This window comes from Manis javanica, chromosome X (genome assembly GCF_040802235.1).
Source record: "Manis javanica isolate MJ-LG chromosome X, MJ_LKY, whole genome shotgun sequence".
Lineage (NCBI taxonomy): Eukaryota > Metazoa > Chordata > Mammalia > Pholidota > Manidae > Manis > Manis javanica.
In genome coordinates, this window is record NC_133174.1 from 43117165 (window position 1) to 43141166 (window position 24002).

The 24002-nt window shown below is 40.0% G+C and overlaps 1 protein-coding gene across 1 annotated transcript in view; it reads right to left on the reverse strand.

The window, feature by feature from the left end:
- DGKK (diacylglycerol kinase kappa) overlaps nt 1–12197 on the reverse strand; it is a 189464-nt gene extending 177267 nt beyond the window's left edge. The window contains 1 exon segment of the mRNA XM_036996346.1: nt 12052–12197. Within this exon segment, the coding sequence (XP_036852241.1) occupies nt 12052–12197 (146 nt within the window).
- Nucleotides 12198–24002: the final 11805 nt, after the last annotated feature.

Genomic DNA, 24002 nt, shown 5'->3' on the forward strand with positions numbered 1-24002 from the left:
ACAACCAAACAGCCCCCGCCCCAATCCATTACGCCTCCCTGCACTGCGAAAGCAGAGAAACAGCATAAGGCAAAACACGCCCACAGAAAGGCAGAAAGGAAAATTCCTACACTTCCGCAGGGCAAGACACAAAGACCCAGCCTACACGCAATTATCCAACACAAGCCACCAGGGGTCGCAGTTATCCCAGTAAAGAAAGGCCAGTAGCAAGTGAAAAATTTGGCCCTCCCAGCTGACAGTCAATAGCACCTGTCAACATGAAAAGGCAAAAAAATATGATCCAGACAAGACTAACCCAGACAGCTTGGGCATCTGCTACATCTTCCCCTGAGAAGGAACCTGGGGAGACAGATTTAGCCAGTCTTCCTGAAAAAGAATTCAAAACAAAAGTCATAACCATGCTGATGGACTTGCAGAGAAATATGCAAGAATTAAGGAAGGAGAATACAGAAATAAAACAAGCTCTGGAAGGACTTCAAAACAGAATGGACGAAATGCAAGAGACCAGTAATGGTCTAGAAAACAGAGAACAGGAATGCAGAGAAGCTGATGCAGAGAGAGATAAGAGGATCTCCAGGAATGAAAGAATGCTAAGAGAGCTGAGTGACCAATCAAAAAGGAACAATATATGCACTATAGGAATACCAGAAGAAGAAGAGAGAGAAAAAGGGATAGAAAGTGTCTTTGAAGAAATAATTGCCGAAAACTTCCCAAAACTAGGGGAAGAAATGGCCTCTCAGACCACAGAGGTACACAGAACTCTCATGACAAGGGATCCAAGGAGGGCAACACCAAGACACATAATAATTAAAATGGCAAAGATCAAAGACAAGGACAAAGTATTAAAGGCAGTCAGAGAGAAAAAAAAGGTCACCTACAAAGGAAAACCCATCAGGCTATCATCAGACTTCTCAACAGAAACCCTACAGGCCAGAAGAGAATGGCATGATATACTTAATGCAATGAAACAGAAGGGCCTCGAACCAACACTACTGTATCCAGCACAAATATCATTTAAATATGAAGGAGGGATTAAACAATTCCCAGACAAGCAAAAGTTGAGGAAATTTGCCTCCCACAAACCACCTCTTCAGGGCATCTTACAGAGACTGCTCTAGATAGGAGCACTCCTAAAAAGAGCACAGAACAAAACACCCAACATATGAAGAAGGGAGGAGGAGGAATAAGAAGGGAGAGAAATAAAAAATCATCAGACCGTGTGTATAATAGCTCAACAAGCGAGTTGTTAGACAGTAAGATAGTAAAGAAGCGAACCCTGAACCTTTGGTAACCACAAACTTAAAACCTGCAATGGCAATAAGTTCATACCTTTCAATAATCACCCTAAATGTAAATGGACTGAATGCACAAATCAAAAGACACAGAGTAATAGAATGGATAAAAAAGCAAGATCCGTCCATGTGCTGCTTACAAGAGACTCACCACAAACCCAAAGACATGCACAGACTTAAAGTCAAAGGATGGAAAAATATATTTCAGGCAAACAACAAAGAGAAGAAAGCAGATGTTGCAATTCTGGTATCAGACAATACAGACTTCAAAATAAAGAAAGTGACAAAAGACAAAGAAGGACATTACATAATGATAAAGGGCTCAGTCCAACAAGAGGATATAACCATTATAAATATATATGCACCCAATACAGGAGCACCAACATACCTGAAACAAATATTAACAGAACTAAAGGAGGAAATAGAATGCAATGCATTCATTCAAGGAGACTTCAACACACCACTCACTCCAAAGGACAGATCCACCAGACAGAAAATAAGTAAGGACACAGAGGCACTGAGCAACACATTAGAACAGATGCACCTAACAGACATCTACAGAACTCTATATCCAAAAGCAACAGGATACATATTCTTCTCAAGTGCACATGGAACATTCTCCAGAATAGACCACATACTAGGCCACAAAAAGAACCTCAGTAAATTCCAAAAGACTGAAATGTTACCAACCAACTTTTCAGACCACAAAGGCAAAAAACTAGAAATAAACTGTACAAAGAAAGCAAAAGGCTCACAAACATATGGAGGCTTAACAACACGCTCTTAAATAATCAATGGATCAATGACCAAATCAAAATGGAGATACAGCAATATATGGAAACAAACGACAACAACAAAACTAAGCCCCAACTTCTATGGGACACAGCAAAAGCAGTCTTAAGAGGAAAGTATATAGCAATCCAAGCATATTTAAAAAAGGAAGAATAATTCCAAATGAAAGGCCTAATGTCACAATTATCGAAATTGGAAAAAGAAGAACAAATGAGGCCTAAGGTCAGCAGAAGGAGGGACGTAATAAAGATCAGAGAAGAAATAAATAAAATTGAGAAGAATAAAACAATAGCAAAAATCAATGAAACTAAGAGCTGGTTTTTCAAGAAAATAAACAAAATAGACAAGCCTCTAGCCAGACTTATTAAGAGGAAAAGGGAGTCAACACAAATCAACAGAATCAGAAATGAGAAAGGAAAAATCACGACGGACCGCAGAAAAATACAAAGAATTATTAGAGAGTACTATGAAAACCTATATGCTAACAAGCTGGGAAACCTAGGAGAAATGGACAACTTCCTAGAAAAATACAACCTTCCAAGACTGACCCAGAAAGAAACAGAAAATCTAAACAGACCAATTACAGCAACGAAACTGAAGCAGTAATCAAAAAACTACGAAAGAACAAAACCCCCGGGCCAGATGGATTTACCTCAGAATTTTATCAGACATACAGGGAAGACATAATACCCATTCTCCTTAAAATTTTCCAAAAAATAGAAGAGGAGGAGATACTCCCAAACTCATTCTATGAAGCTAACATCACCCTAATACCAAAACCAGGCAAAGACCCCACCAAAAAAGAAAACTACAGACCAATATCCCTGATGAACGTAGATGAAAAACTACACAACAAAGTATTAGCAAACCGAATTCAAAAATACATCAAAAGTATCATATACCATGACCAAGTGGGATTCATCCCAGGGATGCAAGATGGCACAACATTCGAAAGTCCATCAACATCATCCACCACATCAACAAAAAGAAAGACAAAAACCACATGACCATCTCCACAGATGCTGAAAAAGCATTTGACAAAGTTCAACATCCATTCATGATAAAAACTCTCAGCAAAATGGGAATAGAGGGCAATTACCTCAACATAATAAAGGCCATATATGATAAACCCACAGCCAGCATTATATTGAACATCGAGATGCTGAAAGCTTTTCCTCTGAGATTGGGAACTAGACAGGGATGCCCACTCTCCCCACTGTTATTTAACATAGTACTGGAGGGCCTAGCCATGGCAATCAGACAAAACAAAAAAATATAAGGAATCCAGATTGGAAAATAAGAAGTTTAACTGTCACTATTTGCAGATGACATGATACTGTACATAAAAAACCCTAAAGACTCCACCCCAAAACTACTAGAACTGTTATCGGAAGCAGCAAAGTTGCAGGATACAAAATCAACACACAGAAATCTGTGGCTTTCCAATACACTAACAATGAACCAACAGAAAGAGAAATCAGAAAAACAACTCCATTCACAATTGCATCAAAAAAAAATAAATACCTAGGAATAAACCTAACCAAAGAAGTGAAAGACTTATACTCTGAAAACTACAAGTCACTCTTAAGAGAAATTAAAGGGGACACTAACAGATGGAAACGCATCCCATGCTCATGGCTAGGAAGAATTAATATCGTCAAAATGGCCATCCTGCCCAAAGTAATATACAGATTTGATGCAATCCCTCTCAAATTACCAGCAACATTCTTCAATGAATTGGAACAAATAATTCAAAAATTCATATGGAAACACCAAAGACCCCAAATAGCAAAGCAATCCTGAAAAAGAAGAATAAAGTAGGGGGGATCTCACTTCCCAACTTCAAGCTCTACTACAAAGCCATAGTAATCAAGACAATTTGGTACTGGCACAAGAACAGACCCACAGACCAGTGGAACAGATTAGAGACTCCAGAAATTAACCCAAACATATATGGTCAATTAATATTTGATAAAGGAGCCATGGACATACAATGGCAAAATGACAGTCTCTTCAACAGATGGTGCTGGCAAAACTGGACAGCTACATGTAGGAGAATGAAACTCGACCATTGTCTAACCCCATATACAAAAGTAAATTCAAAATGGATCAAAGACCTGAATGTAAGTCATGAAACCATTAAACTCTTGGAAAAAAACATAGGGAAAAACCTCTTAGACATAAACATGAGTGACCTCTTCTTGAACATATCTCCCTGGGCAAGGAAAAAAACAGCAAAAATGAACAAGTGGGACTATATTAAGCTGAAAAGCTTCTGTACAGCAAAAGACACCATCAATAGAACAAAAAGGAACCCTACAGTATGGGAGAATATATTTGAAATTACACATTCGATAAAGGATTGACGTCCAGAATATATAAAGAGCTTACATGTCTCAACAAGGAAAAAACAAATAACCCAATTAAAAAATCGGAAGAGGAACTGAACAGACAGTTCTCCAAAAAAGAAATACACATGGCCAACAGACACATGAAAAGATGCTCCACATCGCTAATTATCAGAGAAATGCAAATTAAAACTACAATGAGGTATCACCTCACACCAGTAAGGATGGCTGCCAACCAAAAGACAAACAATAACAAATGTTGGCGAGGCTGTGGAGAAAGGGGAACCCTCCTACACTGCTGGTGGGAATGTAAATTAGTTCAACCATTGTGGAAAGCAGTATGGAGGTTCCTCAAAATGCTCAAAATAGAAATACCATTTGACCCAGGAATTCCACTTTTAGGAATTTACCCTAAGAATGCAGCACTCCAGTTTGAAAAAGACAGATGCACCCCTATGTTTATCGCAGCACTATTTACAATAGCCAAGAATTGGAAGCAACCTAAATGTCCATCGATAGATGAATGGATAAAGAAGACGTGGTACATATACAGAATGGAATACTACTCAGCCATAAGAAAAGGGCAAATCCTACCATTTGCAGCAACATGGATGGAGCTGGAGGGTATTATGCTCAGTGAAACAAGCCTAGTGGAGAAAGAAATACCAAATGATTTCACTCATCTGTGGAGTATAAGAACAAAGGAAACACTGAAGGAACAAATAGCAGCAGAATCACAGAACTCAAGAATGGACTAACATGTACTAAAGGGAAAGGGACTTGGGAGGATTGGTTGGTAGGGAGGGATAAGGGAGGGGGAGAAAAAGGGGGGTATTAAGATTAGCATGCATGGGGGGTGGGAGAAAGGGGAGGGCTGTACAACACAGAGAAGACAAGTAGTGATTCCACAACATTTTGCTACGCTGATGGACAGTGACTGTAAAGGGGTATATAGGGGGGACCTGGTATAGGGGAGAGCCTAGTAAACAAAATATTCGTCATGTAAGTGTAGATTAAAGATTAAAAAAAAGCAGTTCCTGTGTGGTGACCTCCAATGAGTTCTACGCAATGATATAAAGGGCATATAAAAGTGTAGGCATAGGGTCTGTTTGTGTTTATACAGAGGATCAAAGCCTAATTTGGCTACCCCGAAAATGAACTAAGATACGATATGAAAAAGAACTTCCAACATCAGCACTCTCGGGAAGACTCATGCCAGAAGATGACCATCAAAAAACCCCAACAAAGATCCATGCACTGCTACAGGTGTAGATGCACTCATCCTACCAGTTCCTGGACTTGCCATGGGAATGAAGAAGGAGATATCTAAGCTGGCCTGTGCATACAGCAAAACAACAAATTTGACTGGATCTAAACTGTTGGAACTCAACCAAGAATTAGGAGAAGTGCAAATTGTAGCGCTCCAAAATCTTACAACTACAGACTATTTACTGTTAAAAGAACATATCGGATGTGAGCAGTCCCCAGGAATGGGTTGTTTTAATTTGTCTGATTTCTCTCAGACTGTTCAAGTTCAGTTGGACAATATTCGCCATATTATAGATAAGTTTTCACAAATGCCTAAGGTGCCTAACTGGTTTTCTTGGTTTCACTGGAAATGGTTGGTAATTACAGGTATGCTTTGGTTACGTAACTGTGCTCCTATTATATTAATGTGTGTGTGCAATTTAATTAGTAGTTTAAAACCTATACATGCTGAAGGTACTCTACAAGAATGTATGTCAAAGAAATAATCAATCTTCCCAGGTTTTCTTCCACCTGCTACTTCTATAGCTTTTCTTCTTCCTTCCTAATTATAAGCCTTAAGTAGAATTCGTGCCTCATATCGAATTTACCGAGTATCATAATTCTTCCAAGTGATAAAGACACCTCAAGACAAATGCTGGGCATAGAAGCCACAGGGCATAAAATATGCAAAGAAGTAAAAAGCTAACCTTTTCAAACAATAAGGCTTCTCTCTCACTTACCAACTTAACATTTCCCTGTATGGCCCTGGAAGATGACTGGGTAGCCAGAGACGGGTAAGATTCCTCAAGGGAGGAACAACCTAAGACAGGCACAGTCACAGGGGGGCCATCAGGTGAGAAAATGGGGATCAACAGAGGTGAGGCTTAGAACCTACCCCCCCCCCCCCGTTCTGAGAGAAATCTTCTGCATACGTGGATGTTTTATTGCCCTTGTCTAGCTTGGATTAACACATAGTCTACAGGCACACACCTGATCATCTACATTTGCTCTCTTACAACACTAAACTATGTTTTCTACCTTTATCTTGTATCTACCTACCACTTCAGCATTTTATTAAAAATAATAATAATAAAGAGAGAAATGTGGTATCCACATATAAATCAAGTATAAAAATCAAATGAATATTCATATTTGAACTGACTGTTTATAGTCCATAATGCAAGATCAAAACCAAAAGCCTCTGTGATGACTGCCCTTGTAATGTTCACCATGTAACTTATTCACTATTTAAGAATTTGTTCTTCATGTAAGAACTTGTTCGTTATGCTTCAGAAGATTGGAGACTGATGAAAATTAGGCTTGGGGTGGATTAGTGATTGTGCATTGAGCACTGACCCCCCTATACAGAATTTTATTGTGGTTAACAACCATTTGATCAATAAATATGAGAGATGCCCTCACAAAAAAAAAAAGAAAAAAAAAACCACTTCCAGTTGTAAAATAAATAAGTAACCGGGATGTAATGTATAGCATAAGGAATATAGTCAAAATATTGTAACAATTTGGTATGGTGATAGCTGGTACCTAGAATTATCATGTATATAAATGTTAAATCACTGTGTTGTACACCTGAAACTACTGTGTCAACTACCCTTCAATAAAAAAAAAAATGAGGCATCAGCTCAAACTTCCTCAGATACCAACTTAAAGAGGCCTGAGTCATTCAAATCATTCCCTTAAGGTCTTCAACCACTAAAGGCAGCAAACAAAAGTGCTGCTAATTAAATGTGTAATTAAGATTTATTATAACTAGCATATATTAGTTTCAAGTCTCATTTGCTACTGCTTTGAACTGGGTTTATCCTGTTTTTGTGCTTAATTGTTATGTTTTATATGTGTCTGATTTTGTAGGATACTTCATATCCTTTCTGGATGCAGGCAGAGTGAAAACTCTAAATAAATAACAATAGATTAAATTTATGTAGAATTGGATTTTATGTGCTGAATGTTGTCTTTATAGCACACTGGGGCCTCTTATAAAATCAGTATGTATGGAACATTTATGCCCATTTTATAGGACTTGGAACAATTTTGCTGTTTTAAATTATTATAAAGGCTTACAGTTATATGTTAGCTTTTACTAAGTATTTTTTAGTTATAGCTAAAATTGGGGTGCTATTTTTGCTAAGGAACACGGTCCTTAATAATAAAACTGTTCCTACAAGCAAAGACAGTACACATTATGACAACTCACTTTATGAAACAGTTGTAACACGTTCGCAGTATGATGGGGCTGGGAGGGACTAGAATGGCCATGTTTCCAGGAGAGTATTATCTACTTTCTGGATTATTTTTGGCCAGATTTTAAACTCTCACTTACAACTTTTTACTGTCCAATATGTTCCTACATTACCAGTATCTTTGCCAAGAAGCCAATAATAAACAGGGAGTGCAAACTCACTTTCTTGTGAGCTTAAAATAAACAACTGGGAAGGTTCATCAGTTACAAACCCATTTTCACATAGAAGAGGACTAATGAAATTCTTGTATTTATGTTAAAAATTGGGCTTTCAGTTAAGAGTTCATTGAGGAAAAACATTAAAGGATTCTACTGCTAAAAGGTTTTTAAAAACACTGAACAAACCGATCCCCAAGGCTCTTTCAAACATGTCCTATGGGTTTACAATACTGAAGATAAAAGGTTCACTGGATTCCTATTGTGGTTTCTTACCATGATGTCGAAAACCCTGTGATATGAAAGAGGAAAAATATCACAGAGAAAGCAGATCAGACTCTTACAAAAGTGGAATATGGATCAAAGGAGGCCCTAAACAGTAGAAAGAGGACACAACGTAATGTGATTATTTTCTTCCATTTTTAGCTTTGGTAGTTTAATTTGGAATTTGGCATGCAAAGAAATTGAAATTTAGTTTTTAATTATATGTCCCATCAGACAACCCTCTGCTTCAGCCATGTTATTTTACTAATCAATAGCTCTCTGATGGTTGTACTTCATCAGTTGGAGATATACATGATTTTGTCAGCTGCCTTCAAAGTTGCAATAGGACTTTGCCCATCTACTTTATTTTCTACAATATTTCAATATGTACTAATATTCTATCAAATTGGCCTATTTTCTAACTCCATATACTGTACTAGAGTCTCACACTCTGTCCATAGGCTCTGGTCTCACCTGCCCAGTTCAAGCATAACTTTGCTTTACCTGATAGTTTTCACTGTCACTGCTTAATTTAATTCTGCTTTTCTCTATGTTTGAGGAGGCTATATCATTCCCACTTATCTCAAACAACTTCATTTTGTCCCCTAAACTTCTTATATAGAATTTAATTTCCTATCAGGAAATCCCTTATATGTGAATTTAATCATCCCTGAAAACTTGTTGGAATTTTTATAATGGGAAACTTTATTTCAAATGAATGAAATGAAACTTTATTCCAACTTGATTCTAAAATGAAAAAGTAATAATGCATTCCCACTCCAATTAAAAAACCCCAACCAATTTCCTCAAATATCACTATAACATTCTAAAATACCCATTTAACAATTTTCCAGATATGTATGCTATTGTAAAGTATTTAAAGCACCAATTACCTAATTACTGAACAGTTAATGAACTAATTAGCAGGTATGTTTTTTTATAGTTCACAATGGTGAAGAGCTATACTGGATCTAAACGGACCAAAAAAAAAAAAAACCCCACAAAACAAAACAAAACAACAAGAAGCAAAAAAGCAAGTTTTCAAGCTGCCTGGGAATGTCTATGTTTGTTTTCTATCATTAGAAGAAAAGATAAAGGGTCTCTAACGAGGGATGATGGAAAGGCAAAGTAAGGCTTTTCCTAGAATTTCTAGAAAGAGGACTCATGAGTGAGAAACAATATAATAGGAAATCTGTGAAGACAGCCACTAAAGGGATACTTTGATTCATGTGAGACCAGAGTGAGGCAAAAAACCCTGGAGATTCTGTCATCAAGTTGAGCAAATTAAAGCAGAGGAGACCATGACAATGCCAAAATTATCATTTTTATTAGTCTTAACAGTCAAGCATAGTAAGGTGAGGGAGTGAGAAAAGGACAGCAATATTCAAATTCTGGGGAAGAGAAAAGTTATGCTGTGCTCCAACCTGGTAGGAGGGAAATTGTCACATTAAGCATTAATTGAGGTTAGTGAGGGGCAACAACTTGTTAATTTTCTGAAATCAGTGGTCTTGTTCTGTAGCCTCATTTGCTTTCCTTTTTGCTGTTATGCTTAGCTGTTTTAATAAAGCTACAAATTTTCCTTTTATACTGCAAGGGACATGTACAGTGATGTAAGGAAACCATTAAATAATATATTAAAGGTACATAACAAATGCAAATGACACTTAAGGGAAAACTAGCAATGAAGATCATTCTACAATGGGACAAGAGACCTCTATTAGAGTTGGGGTTCAGAGGATGGTGCTGTGATGCAGGGGCCAGCTTCAGGAGAGTGGGACTCAGCTGACAGAAACCTGGGTTAATGAAACGTTCCCTGGTTTCAAGTGTCTCTGTTCACAGCCAAGGAGATTAACAAATTTTACTGAGCAGGTACTTACATTTCCTGCCTCAAGCTGCAAAATCCCAGAAGAGAATAGGTAGAGACATAAACTGCAGGAGAAGGCAAATGAATGAACATCCAGGATTCTGACTGTTCTTAGTTGAGCCCCACAAAAGCAGGGCTTCCATCCCCCTCCTATGCCCTGAGGCAGAGGGCAGGCTCAGTCCCCATGCCCACTGCCTCTTGTTTCAGTACTCTGCAAAACTCTGGGTAGGAGCATCTCTCCTTTCTCTGAACCCCACACTATCACATACCTTGCCCTTTGCTATGAGAGAAATAAGGGGGAGGGAATCCCTCTCTTCAGGGGTCAATATCTCCTTTACAGGCTCTTTAAGCCATAGGCTTAAACAGCAAATGCCTGTAATGCTTTGGAAGATGAAAATCTCTGAGTGCTACCAACAAGGCTGAAGATGTGATCTTACTCAATACCACATTACACTTGCCTTTTAAATTCCCGACTCAACCTTGGTTGGATTGTATACAGTTTAACTCTCTCATTTTTCTGCCACATTTGGTTAATGAAGGCTGGATGAATTGAATATTTTATCTCCTTATAATTGTTGATAATGTGTTCACCAAGACATCTTTCTCTTCTGGGTAGGAGGTACCCCAATGAGCATGATTAGGTAACTTTGTGTTAAAGAGGCAAAGCCATCAGGTGCAAAAGGTTAGACGTGACCTACTAGAGTCTCAGAAATTTATATTTTCCTTTCGGGAAGTAAACAGTGGAAAGAAGATGCATTTTGTTCCGAGTCTCTTTCTCAAAGCCCAAGTCACAAAAGCTAGCTGGACAAATGACTGAAGTCCAAGAGACTGAAGTTAATAAATGTGAGATCAAACTGCTATTTGTATACAGGACATTTGTGTAGATGTAACAGTTGTGTCTACAGAAAATGTGTACTCTCATTGCTTTATACTGTAAATATTTTCCTGTACTGTTATGTTTCAAGCACATATTTATCAATCAGATTATACAGGTGTTTGACTAAAATTCAAACTGAAATTAACAAGTGCTTCCTAAATACAAAGTACGATAATGCACATGATCTAGTAATTCAGTGGAGTAAGGTAACTGCAGCAGGTGGAAGACTTAAATACAATTGCACATTCCTTAGAGTCTTACTATTGTACACTATAAGTATATATTCAGAGAATATACATAGAACAAATATATCAAAATATTAACATCTCAAAATATTATCTCTTGAGTATTGAGGTGCTACCTAATTTTTATTTTTGGAATCTTCTTAGTTTTTCACACTCTCTGAAACTAGCATGTATTCTTTTGTTTTACTACATTAATTTTTTGATTGAGAAGAGGTAAGCTGAGAGAATTGACTGTTTAAGTGAATGCCTCAATAAAGTATCTGGTAAAACAAGCACTCCCTATATATCTGCTTTGATAATAGGGGAGCTTTTCATTTACCAGTGTTGCTTAAAGGAAGTCTCATCTATTTGATTTTGTCTGCCATGGAATCCTCAATACTAAGCACATAGGACATAGTGCAGGTAGTCAATTTTGGTTTTAAGTAAGTTAAGAATTCTAAAATTTGAAAAACATTAATTGGGTCTTATTCTCCACTTATAAATCTGACTTACACATTTTATGTATTTGTGAAAATTGAGCCTTTTACCACTCTATGGGAACAGACATTTAAGTGAGCACATGATTAGACAACCACTGTAAGAACTCCATTATTAACTGGTGAAGGTTCCTTCTCTGTTTGGTAGTGCTGTGTGTGTCTGTCTAATATGGAAATTAATAGTAAGAGTGTCATTGCTTTAGAATTGATCAACTCTTGAGTTGATCACCGCACTATCACTTCTTCTCTCAGGGAAAACTGCTCCGACTCCCAGCCTCTGCTATTACCCCAGTTTCTAGCCTCAAACAGCCCACTCCCGCTTCCGCTTTTTGCTTCCCGCCTCCCAACCGTTTCCCACTCCCCAGGCTCCTCCATCTCCGCATCTTTCTGAGCATCTTTGCCAGTTGGTGGCAGCCAAATGGGATGTTGAGGATACCCAGAGTTCAGCAAGCTGGACAGTCATCTGGCCTCGCCTTGCTTCTCCCCCTACTCCCGCCCCAGAGGGTCTTTTCACTACCTTTATACTGGACAGGAGCACTGGCGTTCAGGGTGATGGCAAGGTCTTTAGACTGCTTTCTGGAGTGGCTGCCGGACACTGCAACAGACGTGATGCTGGACTCGGCTCTGGACGGGACTCTGGAGCCGGCTCAGGGCAGGACTCTGGGATGGTTCTGGGGCTGGTTCTGGAGCTGGCTCGGGGACCGGTTTTATGGCTGGTACTGGGGTCGGCTCTAAGGCTGGTTCTGTGGCTTGTTCTGGGGCCCGCTTCGTGGCTGGTTCTGAGATCGGTTCTATGTTTAGTTCTGTGGCTGGTACTGGGGCCAGCTCGGGGAGCTGTTCTGTAACTGGTTCTGAGATCAGTTCTGGGGCTGGTTCTGGGGCCAGCTCGGGGGCCGGTTCTGGTTCTGGTATCAGTTGTGTGTCCAGTTCTGTGGCTGGAGCAGGATCTGGACAGAACTGTGGTGCCGGTTCCAGAGAAGGCTCGGGGAGCAGAGGAGGAACCCACGGTGGCGGCGGCCAGGGTGGTGGAGACTCTGGAGACTCCGTGGGCTGTTCTCCATCCTGAGGCAGGGCAGTGCCCTGGGCCGCGACAGCTCCGCAGTCCATGGCGCACAGTGCCTCAGGTCTGGGCAGCCAGCGACCCTGAGCTCGGAGGGCTAAATTACCCTTGGGCACCCCGCCCTCTCCAGTTCGACAACCCCTCACAGGGTGCCAAACTTTCCCCCGCCTGGCTTCTTGGCTGGCTCCGCTCTGAGGTCTAATGGGGAGTCGCTCCAAGTCTCCCAGTGCTGGAACATGCCCCTTGGTGAGCGCACACCTCTTCATAAGCAGCCATGGACCCGATGGGCGGGAAGCAGAGGGGCTTGCGAACGCGGACTGGACAGAGAGCTTGATGACTTCCTAGCGATGCGCGGGAGGGGGTGGAGGGGAAGCAAAAAGGGGAGAGGGAATAGAGCAGGGGGCGGGGGGTGTTGAAGCTCGGCCATTTAACCCTTTAGTGAGGTGAATGGAAAGGAAAAAAAAAAGCCAGACAGGAACTTGAGGGTCTTTGCAATCCCCCAAACACTTAGCTGTGAGCTGCTGCTCCTAACAGCTTCCATCTGTGTCTGCTCTCTCACCTCAGCAGCAGGTGAGCCTAGCCTCGGACCTACCTCACGCCCCGCATCTCGAAGCCTCTGTGGGCAAGTAATTCTTTTTCTAACCTGGGAAAAGAAATGAAGCGGCACAGGGTTGGGGTGTGTATGTGTATGTCTGTATGTATCTCTCTCTGTGTGTGTCTGTGTGTTCAGTACTTTGTATTGAAGTAAAATTTTGGCCCCCACCCCTCAGTTTTTGCATTTTGGAGCCTTCCAGACTCTGGCGGTTTGCCGCTGGGTACAGCGTTTGGGGTGCTTCTGGAAAGGTGTGTGATGAGGGAGGGCTGGATCTTTAGCTTTCTGCAGCATGTAGACATAGCCCCAAGAGCAAGGCAAGAGTGAGTGCCTGGGAAGCGGCAGCTGTGCTGCGCGCTATGGAAGAGAGGCTGCCCTGGTCTTCATAGCGATTCAGGAGTCTGGTTGTGTCGCCTTTGCCACTGGAAACTGCCTTTTGCTTTAAGCTGGATTTCCCAAGCATCAGCAAGACTTTTTACTGAGCTTGGGTGTGTGTGTCTTGGGCTGGGGGAAATTCGCTGCAACACTCACATATTTTTCACCTCCTAATACCTCAGAAGCACTATGACATTAGGGATGGAAGATTCTCTTATGAAGAGAATGGCCAATCCCTGCTGCAGCACCCTTCTCACCACATCAAGAGACTTTAGAAGCTCTCTCGATTATTAGTCACATACACATAAATACAAATCATCACTTCAGTCAGAACTAGAATTTAGACGCCAATATACTGAAAAATTGCAATTAAAAGTCGGAAAGACCACCTATTAAGCCACTGCTGTGTGGGGGTTGGGAGGAGTACCTATAAACCTAATTTGAAATATGACAAGTTAATTTATCTGGGACACATAATGCTGCAGTGTGAATGGCAGCCCTCCTTCTGCAGCCCCTCCTCTTGCCCTCTCTTCCTGAACCATATCCTCCACTAATCCCTCTTTTTTGCCAAATGACACTGACCCACCCAGAATTTTCTAGAACCTGAAGAGCTTTTCTGTTCCCTACACCACATCCCAGAAGTAAATAATACCACACAAGACAATCTCACCTAGCCCCATCCAAAAGCCAGAATCTCTGATGAGATCTGCATTTCCCAGGTCCTCACTGCAGTGTCATAGCCCAAGCCCACCTTTCTGGGGTAGGGGTCTGCTGCTTGGCACTTACTAATCTAGTACTGAAAGTATCCCTAACCTCTGGGGCTGGGGGAGTACGGAGGTAGGGGTGTGAGCCCTGACTATCAAGTCCCTCACTGATGACAGGCCTTCTTCCAGTAAATCCACACAAAGGGTTCATCTTCTTCACCCTTCTTGGGCTTTTTCTCCTCTCTCCTATCCCACACTCAAGCAGTCAAGCTGCTTTTAACCCCAAGAATTCAAGACTGGGAGGGCAGAGCCAGGATGGCAGCATGAGTAGAGCAGCGGAAATCTCCTCCCCAAACCACATATATCAATGAAAATATAACAAAGACAACTCTTCCTAAAATAGAGACCAGAGGACACAGGACAACATCCAGACCACATCCACACCTGCAAGAACCCAGCACCTCGCAAAGGGGATAAGATACAAGCCCGGGTCCGACGGGTCCCGAGCGCCCCTCCCCACAGCTCCAGCGGTAGGAGAGGAGTCGGAGTGGGAGGGAGAAGGAGCCCAGGACTGCTGAAGACCCAGAACCAGCCATCCAGACCAGAGCGCAGACACAGTGCATGCGTGAGGCCCTGGATACTAAGGAAACAGGGAGGCAGGACTGGTGAGTGGGTACCAGAGGCCAGCGCCGGAGGACAAAAGAAAAGCGAGGGGCTTTTTTTTTTTTTGTTGCTGTTGTTGTTTTATTGCGGTGAGTGCTTTTTGGAAGTCTTAAAGGGACAGGGACCCCAATACTAAGGAACAGGGCAGTAAGACCGGCGAGCAGGTATCAGAGACTGGCACCAGAGAACAAAAGAAACGCGAGCAGCCACCTTTTTCTCTTTTTTTCTTTTCTTTTTTTTTTTTTTTTTGGTGTTGTTTTGTTTTGGCGAGCACTTTTTGGAAGCCTTAAAGGGATAGGGACCCCAATACTAGGGAAACAGGGCAGCAAGTCCAGTGAGTGGGTGCCCGAGGCTGGTGCCGAAGAATAAAGAAAAATGAGCAGCCATTTTTTTTTGTGTGTGTGGTCATTGTTTTGTTTTGGCGGGTGCTTTTTGGAAGTTTTAAAGGGGCAGGGCGGGACACTTAGTCCAGAGGTAGGGAATCCCGGGATCTCTGGGCACTCTAATCCACTGAGCTACAGGGAGCACGGAGGCACCTTACGGAGACAAACAGCCTCCTGGCCGCTCCCCCTCCAAAGCAACTCCACCACTTTGGAACAGCAGCCCGAGCCAGGCCATGCCCAAAGCAACAGGGAAGATAAACTCCATAGCAGCTGGGCAGGAAGCAGAAGCTCTGTCTGTGTGCAGCTACCCAGCACAAGCCACTAGAGGTCGCTATTCTCCCAGGAGAGGAAGGCCACAAACCAACAAGAAGGGAAGTTCTTCCAGCCGTCACTAGTCCCAGCTCTGCAAACTATTCCTATAACCATGAAAAGACAAAACTACAGGAAAACCAAGATCACAGAGACACCAGAGAAGGAGACAGACCTAACCAGTCTTCCTGAAAAAGAATTCAAAATAAAAATCATAAACATGCTGACAGAGATGCAGAGAAATATGCAAGAGAAATGGGATGAATTCCGGAGGGAGATCACAGATGCCAGAAAGGAGATCACAGAAATGAAACAAGCTCTGGAAGGATTTATAAGCAGAATGGATAAGATGCAAGAGGCCATTAATGGAATTGAAACCACAGAACAGGAACGCATAGAAGCTGACATAGAGAGTGATAAAAGGATCTCCAGGAATGAAACAATATTAAGAGAACTGTGTAACCAATCCAAAAGGAACAATATCCGTATTATAGGGGTACCAGAAGAAGAAGAGAGAGAAAAGGGACGGAAAGTATCTTGGAAGAAATAATGGCTGAAAAGTTCCCCAAACTGGGGGAGGAAATAATCGAAGAGACCACAGAAATACACAGAACCCACAACAGACAGGATCCAAGGAGGACAACACCAAGATGCATAATACTTAAAATGGCAAAGATCAAGGACAAGGAAAGAGTTTTAAAGGCAGCTAGACAGAAAAAGTTCACCTATAAAGGAAAACCCATCAGGCTAACAGCAGACTTCTCGACAGAAACCCTACAGGTCAGAAGAGAATGGCATGATATATTTAATGAAACAGAAGGGCCTTGAACCAAGGATACTGTATCCAGCACGACTATCATTTAAATATGCTGGCAGGATTAAACAATTCCCAGACAAGCAAAAGCTGAGGGAATTTGCTTCCCACAAACCACCTCTACAGGGCATCCTACAGGGACTGCTCTAGATGGGAGCACTCCTAGAAAGAGCACAGAACAAAACACCCAATATATGAAGAATGGAGGAGGAGGAATAAGAAGGGAGAGAAGAAAAGAATCTCCAGACAGTGTATATAACAGCTCAATAAGTGAGCTAAGTTAGACGGTAAGATACTAAAGAGGCTAACTTTGAACCATTGGTAACCATGAATTTAAAGCCTGCAATGGCAATAAGTACATATCTTTCAATAGTCACCCTAAATGTAAATGGACTTAATGCACCAATCAAAAGACACAGAGTAATAGAATGGATAAAAAAGCAAGACCCATCTATATGCTGCTTACAAGAAACTCACCTGAAACTCAAAGACAAGCACAGACTAAAAGTCAAGGGATGGAAAAACATATTTCAGGCAAACAACAGTGAGAAGAAAGCAGGGGTTGCAGTACTAATATATCAGACAAAATAGACTTCAAAACAAAGAAAGTAACAAGAGATAAAGAAGGACACTGCATAAAGATAAAGGTCTCAGTCCCACAAGAGGATATAACCATTCTAAATATATATGCACCTAACACAAGAGCACAAGCATATGTGAAACAAATACTAACAGAACTAAAGGGGGAAATAGAATGCAATGCATTCATTCAAGGAGACTTCAACACACCAGTCACCCCAAAAGATAGATCCAGCCGGGCAGAAAATAAGTAAGGACACGGAAGCACTGAACAACACAGTACAGCAGATGGACCTAATAGACATCTATAGAACTCTACATCCAAAAGCAACAGGATACACATTCTTCTCAAGTGCACATGGAACATTCTCTAGAATAGACCACATACTAGGCCACAAAAAGAACCTCAGTAAATTCCAAAAGACTGGAATCCTACCAACCAACTTTTCAGGCCACAAAGGCAAAAAACTAGAAATAAACTGTACAAAGAAAGCAAAAAGGCTCACAAACACATGCAGGCTTAACAACACACTCTGAAATAATCAATGGATCAATGACCAAATCAAAATGGAGATCCAGCAATATATGGAAACAAACGACAACAACAAAATTAAGCCCCAACTTCTATGGGACACAGCAAAAGCAGTCTTAAGAGGAAAGTATATAGCAAACCAAGCATATTTAAAAAAGGAAGAATAATCCCAAATGAAAGGCCTAATGTCACAATTATTGAAATTGGAAAAAGAAGAACAAATGAGGCCTAAGGTCAGCAGAAGGAGGGACATAATAAAGATCAGAGAAGAAATAAATAAAATTGAGAAGAATAAAACAATAGCAAAAATCAACGAAACTAAGAGTTGATTTTTCAAGAAAATATACAAAATAGACAAGCCTCTACCCAGACTTATAAAGAGGAAAAGAGAGTCAACACAAATCAACAGAATTCGAAATGAGAAAGGAAAAATCACGACAGACCGCACAGAAATACAAAGAATTATTAGAGAGTACTACAAAACCTATATGCTAACAAGCTGGGAAACCTAGGAGAAATGGACAACTTCCTAGAAAAATACAACCTTCCAAGACTGACCCAGAAAGAAACAGAAAATCTAAACAGACCAATTATGAGCAAAGAAATTGAAACGGTAATCAAAAAACTACCCCAGAACAAAGCACCCAGGATGGCCAGATTTACCTCAGAATTTTATCAGACACACAGAGAAGACATAATACTCATTCTCCTTAAAGTTTTCCAAAAAATAGAAGAGAAGGGAATACTCCCAAACTCATTCTATGAAGCCAACATCACCCTAATACCAAAACCAGGCAAAGACCCCACCAAAAAAGGAAATTGCAGACCAATAACCCTGATGAATGTAGATGCAAAAATATTTAATAAAAGAGTAGCAAATCGAATTCAAAAGTATATCAGAAGGATCATACACCATGACCAAGTGGAATACATCCCAGGGATACAAGGATGGTACAACATTCGAAAATCCATCAACATCATCCACCACATCAACAAAAAGAAAGACAAAAACTACATGATCATCTCCATAGATGCTGAAAAAGCATTTGACAAAATTCAACATCCATTCATTATAAAAACTCTCAGCAAAATGGGAATAGAGGGCAAGTACCTCAACATAATAAAGGCCATATATCATAAACACACAGCCAACATTATACTGAACAGCGAGAAGCTGAAAGCTTTTTCTCTGAGATCGGGAACAAGACAGGGATGCCCACTCTCCCCACTGCTATTTAACATAGTACTGGAGGTCCTAGCTTCGGCAATCAGACAAAACCAAGAAATACAAGGAATCCATATTGGTAAAGAAGAAGTTAAACTGTCACTATTTGCAGATGACATGATATTGTACATAAAAAAACCTAAAGACTCCACCCCAAAACTACTAGAACTGATATCAGAATACAGCAAAGTTGCAGGATACAAAATTAACACACAGAAATCTGTAGGTTTCCTACACACTAACAATGAACCAATAGAAAGAGAAATCATGAAAACAATTCATTCACAATTGCATCAAAAAGAATAAAATACTTAGGAATAAACCTAACCAAAAAAGTGAATGATCTATACTCTGAAAACTACAAGTCACTCTTAAGAGAAATTAAAGGGGACACTAACAGATGAAAAGTCATCCCATGCTCATGGATAGGAAGAATCAATATTGTCAAAATGGCCATCCTGCCCAAAGCAATATACAGATATGATGCAATCCCCATTAAATTACCAGCAACATTCTTCAATGAACTGGAACAAATAATTCAAAAATTCACATGGAAACACCAAAGACCCCGAATTGCCAAAGCAATCCTGAAAAAGAAGAATAAAGTACGGGGGATCTCACTCCCCAACTTCAAGCTCTACTATAAAGCCACATTAATAAAGACAATTTGGTACTGGCACAAGAACAGACCCACAGACCAGTGGAACAGATTAGAGACTCCAGACGTTAACCCAGACATATATGGTCAATTAATATTTGATAAAGGAGCCATGGACATACAATGGCAAAATGACAGTCTCTTCAACAGATGGTGCTGGCAAAACTGGACAGCTACATGTAGGAGAATGAAACTGGACCATTGTCTAACCTCATATACAAAAGTAAACTCCAAATAGATCAAAGCCCTGAATGTAAGTCATGAAACCATTAAACTCTTGGAAAAGAACATAGGCAAAAACCTCTTAGACATAAACATGAGTGACCTCTTCTTGAACATATCTCCCCGGGCAAGGAAAACAACAGCAAAAATGAACAAGTGGGACTATATCAAACTGAAAAGCTTCTGTACAGCAGAACACACCATCAATAGAACAAAAAGGAACCATACAGTATGGGAGAATATATTTGTAAATGACAGATCTGGTAAAGGCTTGACATCCAAAATACATAAAGAGCTCTCCCACCTCAACAAACAAAAAACAAACAATCCACTTAAAAAATGGGCAGAGGAACTGAACAGACAGTTCTCCAAAAAGGAAATACAGATGGCCAACAGACACATGAAAAGATGCTCCACATCGCTAATTATCAGACAAATGCAAATTAAAACTACAATGAGGTATCACCTCACACCAGTAAGGATGGCGGCCATCCAAAAGACAAACAACAACAAATTTTGGCGAGGATGTGGAGAAAGGGGAACCCTCCTGCACTGCTGGTGGGAATGTAAATTACTTCAACCATTGTGGAAAGCAGTATGGAGGTTCCTCAAAATGCTCAAACTAGAAATACCATTTGACCCAGGAATTCCACTTTTGGGAATTTACCCTAAGAATGCAGCACTCCAGTTTGAAAAAGACAGATGCACCCCTATGTTTATTGCTGCACTATTTACAATAGCCAAGAATTGGAAGCAACCTAAATGTCCATCGGTAGATGAATGGATAAAGAAGATGTGGTACATATACACAATGGAATACTACTCAGCCACAAGAAGAGGGCAAATCCTACCATTTGCAGCAACATGGATGGAGCTGGAGGGTATTATGCTCAGTGAAATAAGCTAAGCGGAGAAAGAGAAATACCAAATGATTTCACTCATCTGTGGAGTATAAGAACAAAGGAAAAACTGAAGGAACAAAACAGCAGCAGAATCACATAACCCAAGAATGGACTAACACGTACCAAAGGGAAAGGGACTGGGGAGGATGGGTGGGTAGGGAGGGATAAGGGGGTAGGGAAGAAGAAGAGGGGTGTTAAGATTAGCATGCATAGGGGGGTTGGGAGAAAGTGGAGGGCTGTACAACACAGAGAAGACAAGTAGTGATTCCACAGCATTTTGCTATGCTGATGGACAATGACTGTAAAGGGGTTTATAGGGGGGACCTGGTGTAGGGGAGAGCCTAGTAAACATAATATTCTTCATGTAAGTGTAGATTAAAGATAACAAAAAGTAAATAAAGGAAGAGAAGGGGGATTACTCCCTGATAGGATAAAACTAACTGTAAATCAACAGTTATTGCATGCTTTAAATATCCTTAATGTTGATCACTTAAAGGGTGTCAGATGATCGGCTATGGATATACACTTTTCTGATAATATTCCTTTCTCTACACAATGGTATAAAGGGCATATCAAAGTGTGGGCAAAGGGTCTGTTTGTGTTTATACAGAGGATCAAAGCCTAATTTGGCAACCCAGAAAATGAACTAAGATACGATATGAAGAAGAACTTCCAACTTCAGCACTCTCTGGAAGAGACATACCAGAAGATGATCATCAAAAAACCTCAGGAAAGATCCAGGCAATGCCGCAGTTGTACCTGCATTCATCCCACTGGTTCCTGGACTTGCCATTGGAATGAAGAAGGAGATATCTAAGCTGGCCTGTGCATACAGTAAAACAACAAATTTGACTGGATTTATACTGTTGGAACTCAAGCAAGAATTAGGAATTAGGAGAAGTGCAAGTTGTAGCGCTCCAAAATTTTACAACTACAGACTATCTACTGTTAAAAGAACATATGGGATATGAACAGTCCCCAGGAATGGGTTGTTTTAATTTGTCTGATTTCTCTCAGACTGTTCAAGTACAGTTGGACAATATCCATTATATCATAGACAAATTTTCACAAATGCCTAGGGTGCCTAACTGCTTTTCTTGGCTTCACTGGAGATAGCTGGTAATTATAGATCTGCTTTGGTTATGTAACTGTATTCCTATTATGTTAATGGGTGTACACAATTTAATTAGGAGTTTAAAATCTATACATGCTTAAGTTACTCTACAAGAAGATATGTCAAAGAAATAATCAATCTTCCCATGTTTTCTTCCCCCTGCTACTTCTATAGTTTTTCTTCTTCCTTCCTAATTACAACCCTTAAATAGAATTCGTGCCTCATATCGAATTTACCGAGTATCATAATTCCTCCAGGTGGTAAAGATACCTCAAGACAAATGCTTGGCATAGAAGGCACAGGGAATAAATCTGCAAAAAAGTAAAAAGCTAACCTTTTCAAACAATATGGCTTCTCTCTCACTTACCAACTTAACATTTCCCTGTATGGCCCCGGAAGATGACTGGTTAGCCAGAGACAGGTAAGATTCCTCAAGGGAGGAACAACCTAAGACAGGCACAGTCGCAGGGGGGCCATCAGGTGAGAAATTGAGAATCAACAGAGGTGAGGCTTAGAACCCCCCCCCCCTCGTTTTGAGAGAAATCTGCATCCATGGATGTATTATTGTCCTTGTCTAGCTTGGATTAACACATAGTCTACAGGCACACACCTGATCATCTACATTTGCTCTCTTACAGCACTAAACTATGTTTTCTACCTTTATCTTACATCTACCTACCACTTCAGCATTTTATTAAAAAATAATAATAATAATAATAAAGGGAGAAATGTGGGATTCACATATAAATCAAGTATAAAAATCAAATGAATATTCATATTTGACCTGATTGTTTATAGTTCATAATGAGTGATCAAAACTGAAAGTTTTTGTGATGACTGCCCTTGTACTGTTCACCATGTAAGAACTTATTCACTATGTAAGAATTTGTTCACCATGTAAGAACTTGTTTGTTATTCTTCAGAAGATTGGAGACTGATGAGAATTAGGCTTGGGGTGGATTAATGATTGTGCATTGAGTATTGACTCCCCTATACAGAATTTTATTGTTGTTAACAACCATTTGACCAATAAATATGAGAGATGCCCTCTAAAAAAAAATAAAATGAAAAAATATATATTTAAAAAAACTAAAATTTGGGATAAATATATACAAAGAATTAATACCTTTATAAACCACTCACATAAATTAATAAAAATACTATTATTCTAATAAGAAGGTAAAAACATGAACAAATAATTCACAAAGTGGTCACTGAACAAACTTACAGAAGTCTATTACCTTCACTTGCAATGAATATTAAAGCAAAATACCTATTTTGCCTTTCAAATGAAAAAGATTTAAACAATACTACTATATGTTGTAGGAAGGGATGTAAAGCATCAAACTGTGCTGGCAATAAAACCCTTTTCCAAAGCAATTTAGCAAAATGTATCCAAACCTATAAGTGTGTGATTATATTTTTAACGCATAACCCCAGTTCTGGATATTTAGTCAATGAGAACAACACAAAGTAGGAAGACCTAATTGAGGTACTACCTAAAATAGGGACCTGTCCAATAATGAGAGAATGGTACATTCATTTTGTGGACTATTATGCAGCCACAGACAGTGAAAATAATGAGCTGCATAATGATACAGAAAGTGTTCAAAAAATAATAAAAACAAAAAATTATGTGTACATTATGATTACAATGATAGGAAAAGATTAAGAAATGTATCAAAAATACTTTAGTTGTTTGTAAATGGAGGCATTAAAAGCCTTGCTCTTCCTTTTGTCTGTTTTCCGTAAGATGTTTGCAATATTTTTAATAAAGTTTAACAATTTAAAAATTAAAAATTAAAAAAAAAAAGAATTCAAGACTGAAACATACAGTTGCCCGATTTGACCAGCCAGTAAGACTACTTTAGAGCTCACTTCTTAGGCTTTCAGTCTTTGGTGAAATCTGTCCTTAGAAGGAGACAATATCTCACATTTAAATCTTGTTTTCACTAAACCCTGGCTCATGATTAGAAGGGCTGAAGATAGAGGAGTCACTGAGTAGGATGGCCTTTTGGGTTAGCTAGCGATGGGGTGGGGTTTGGCAG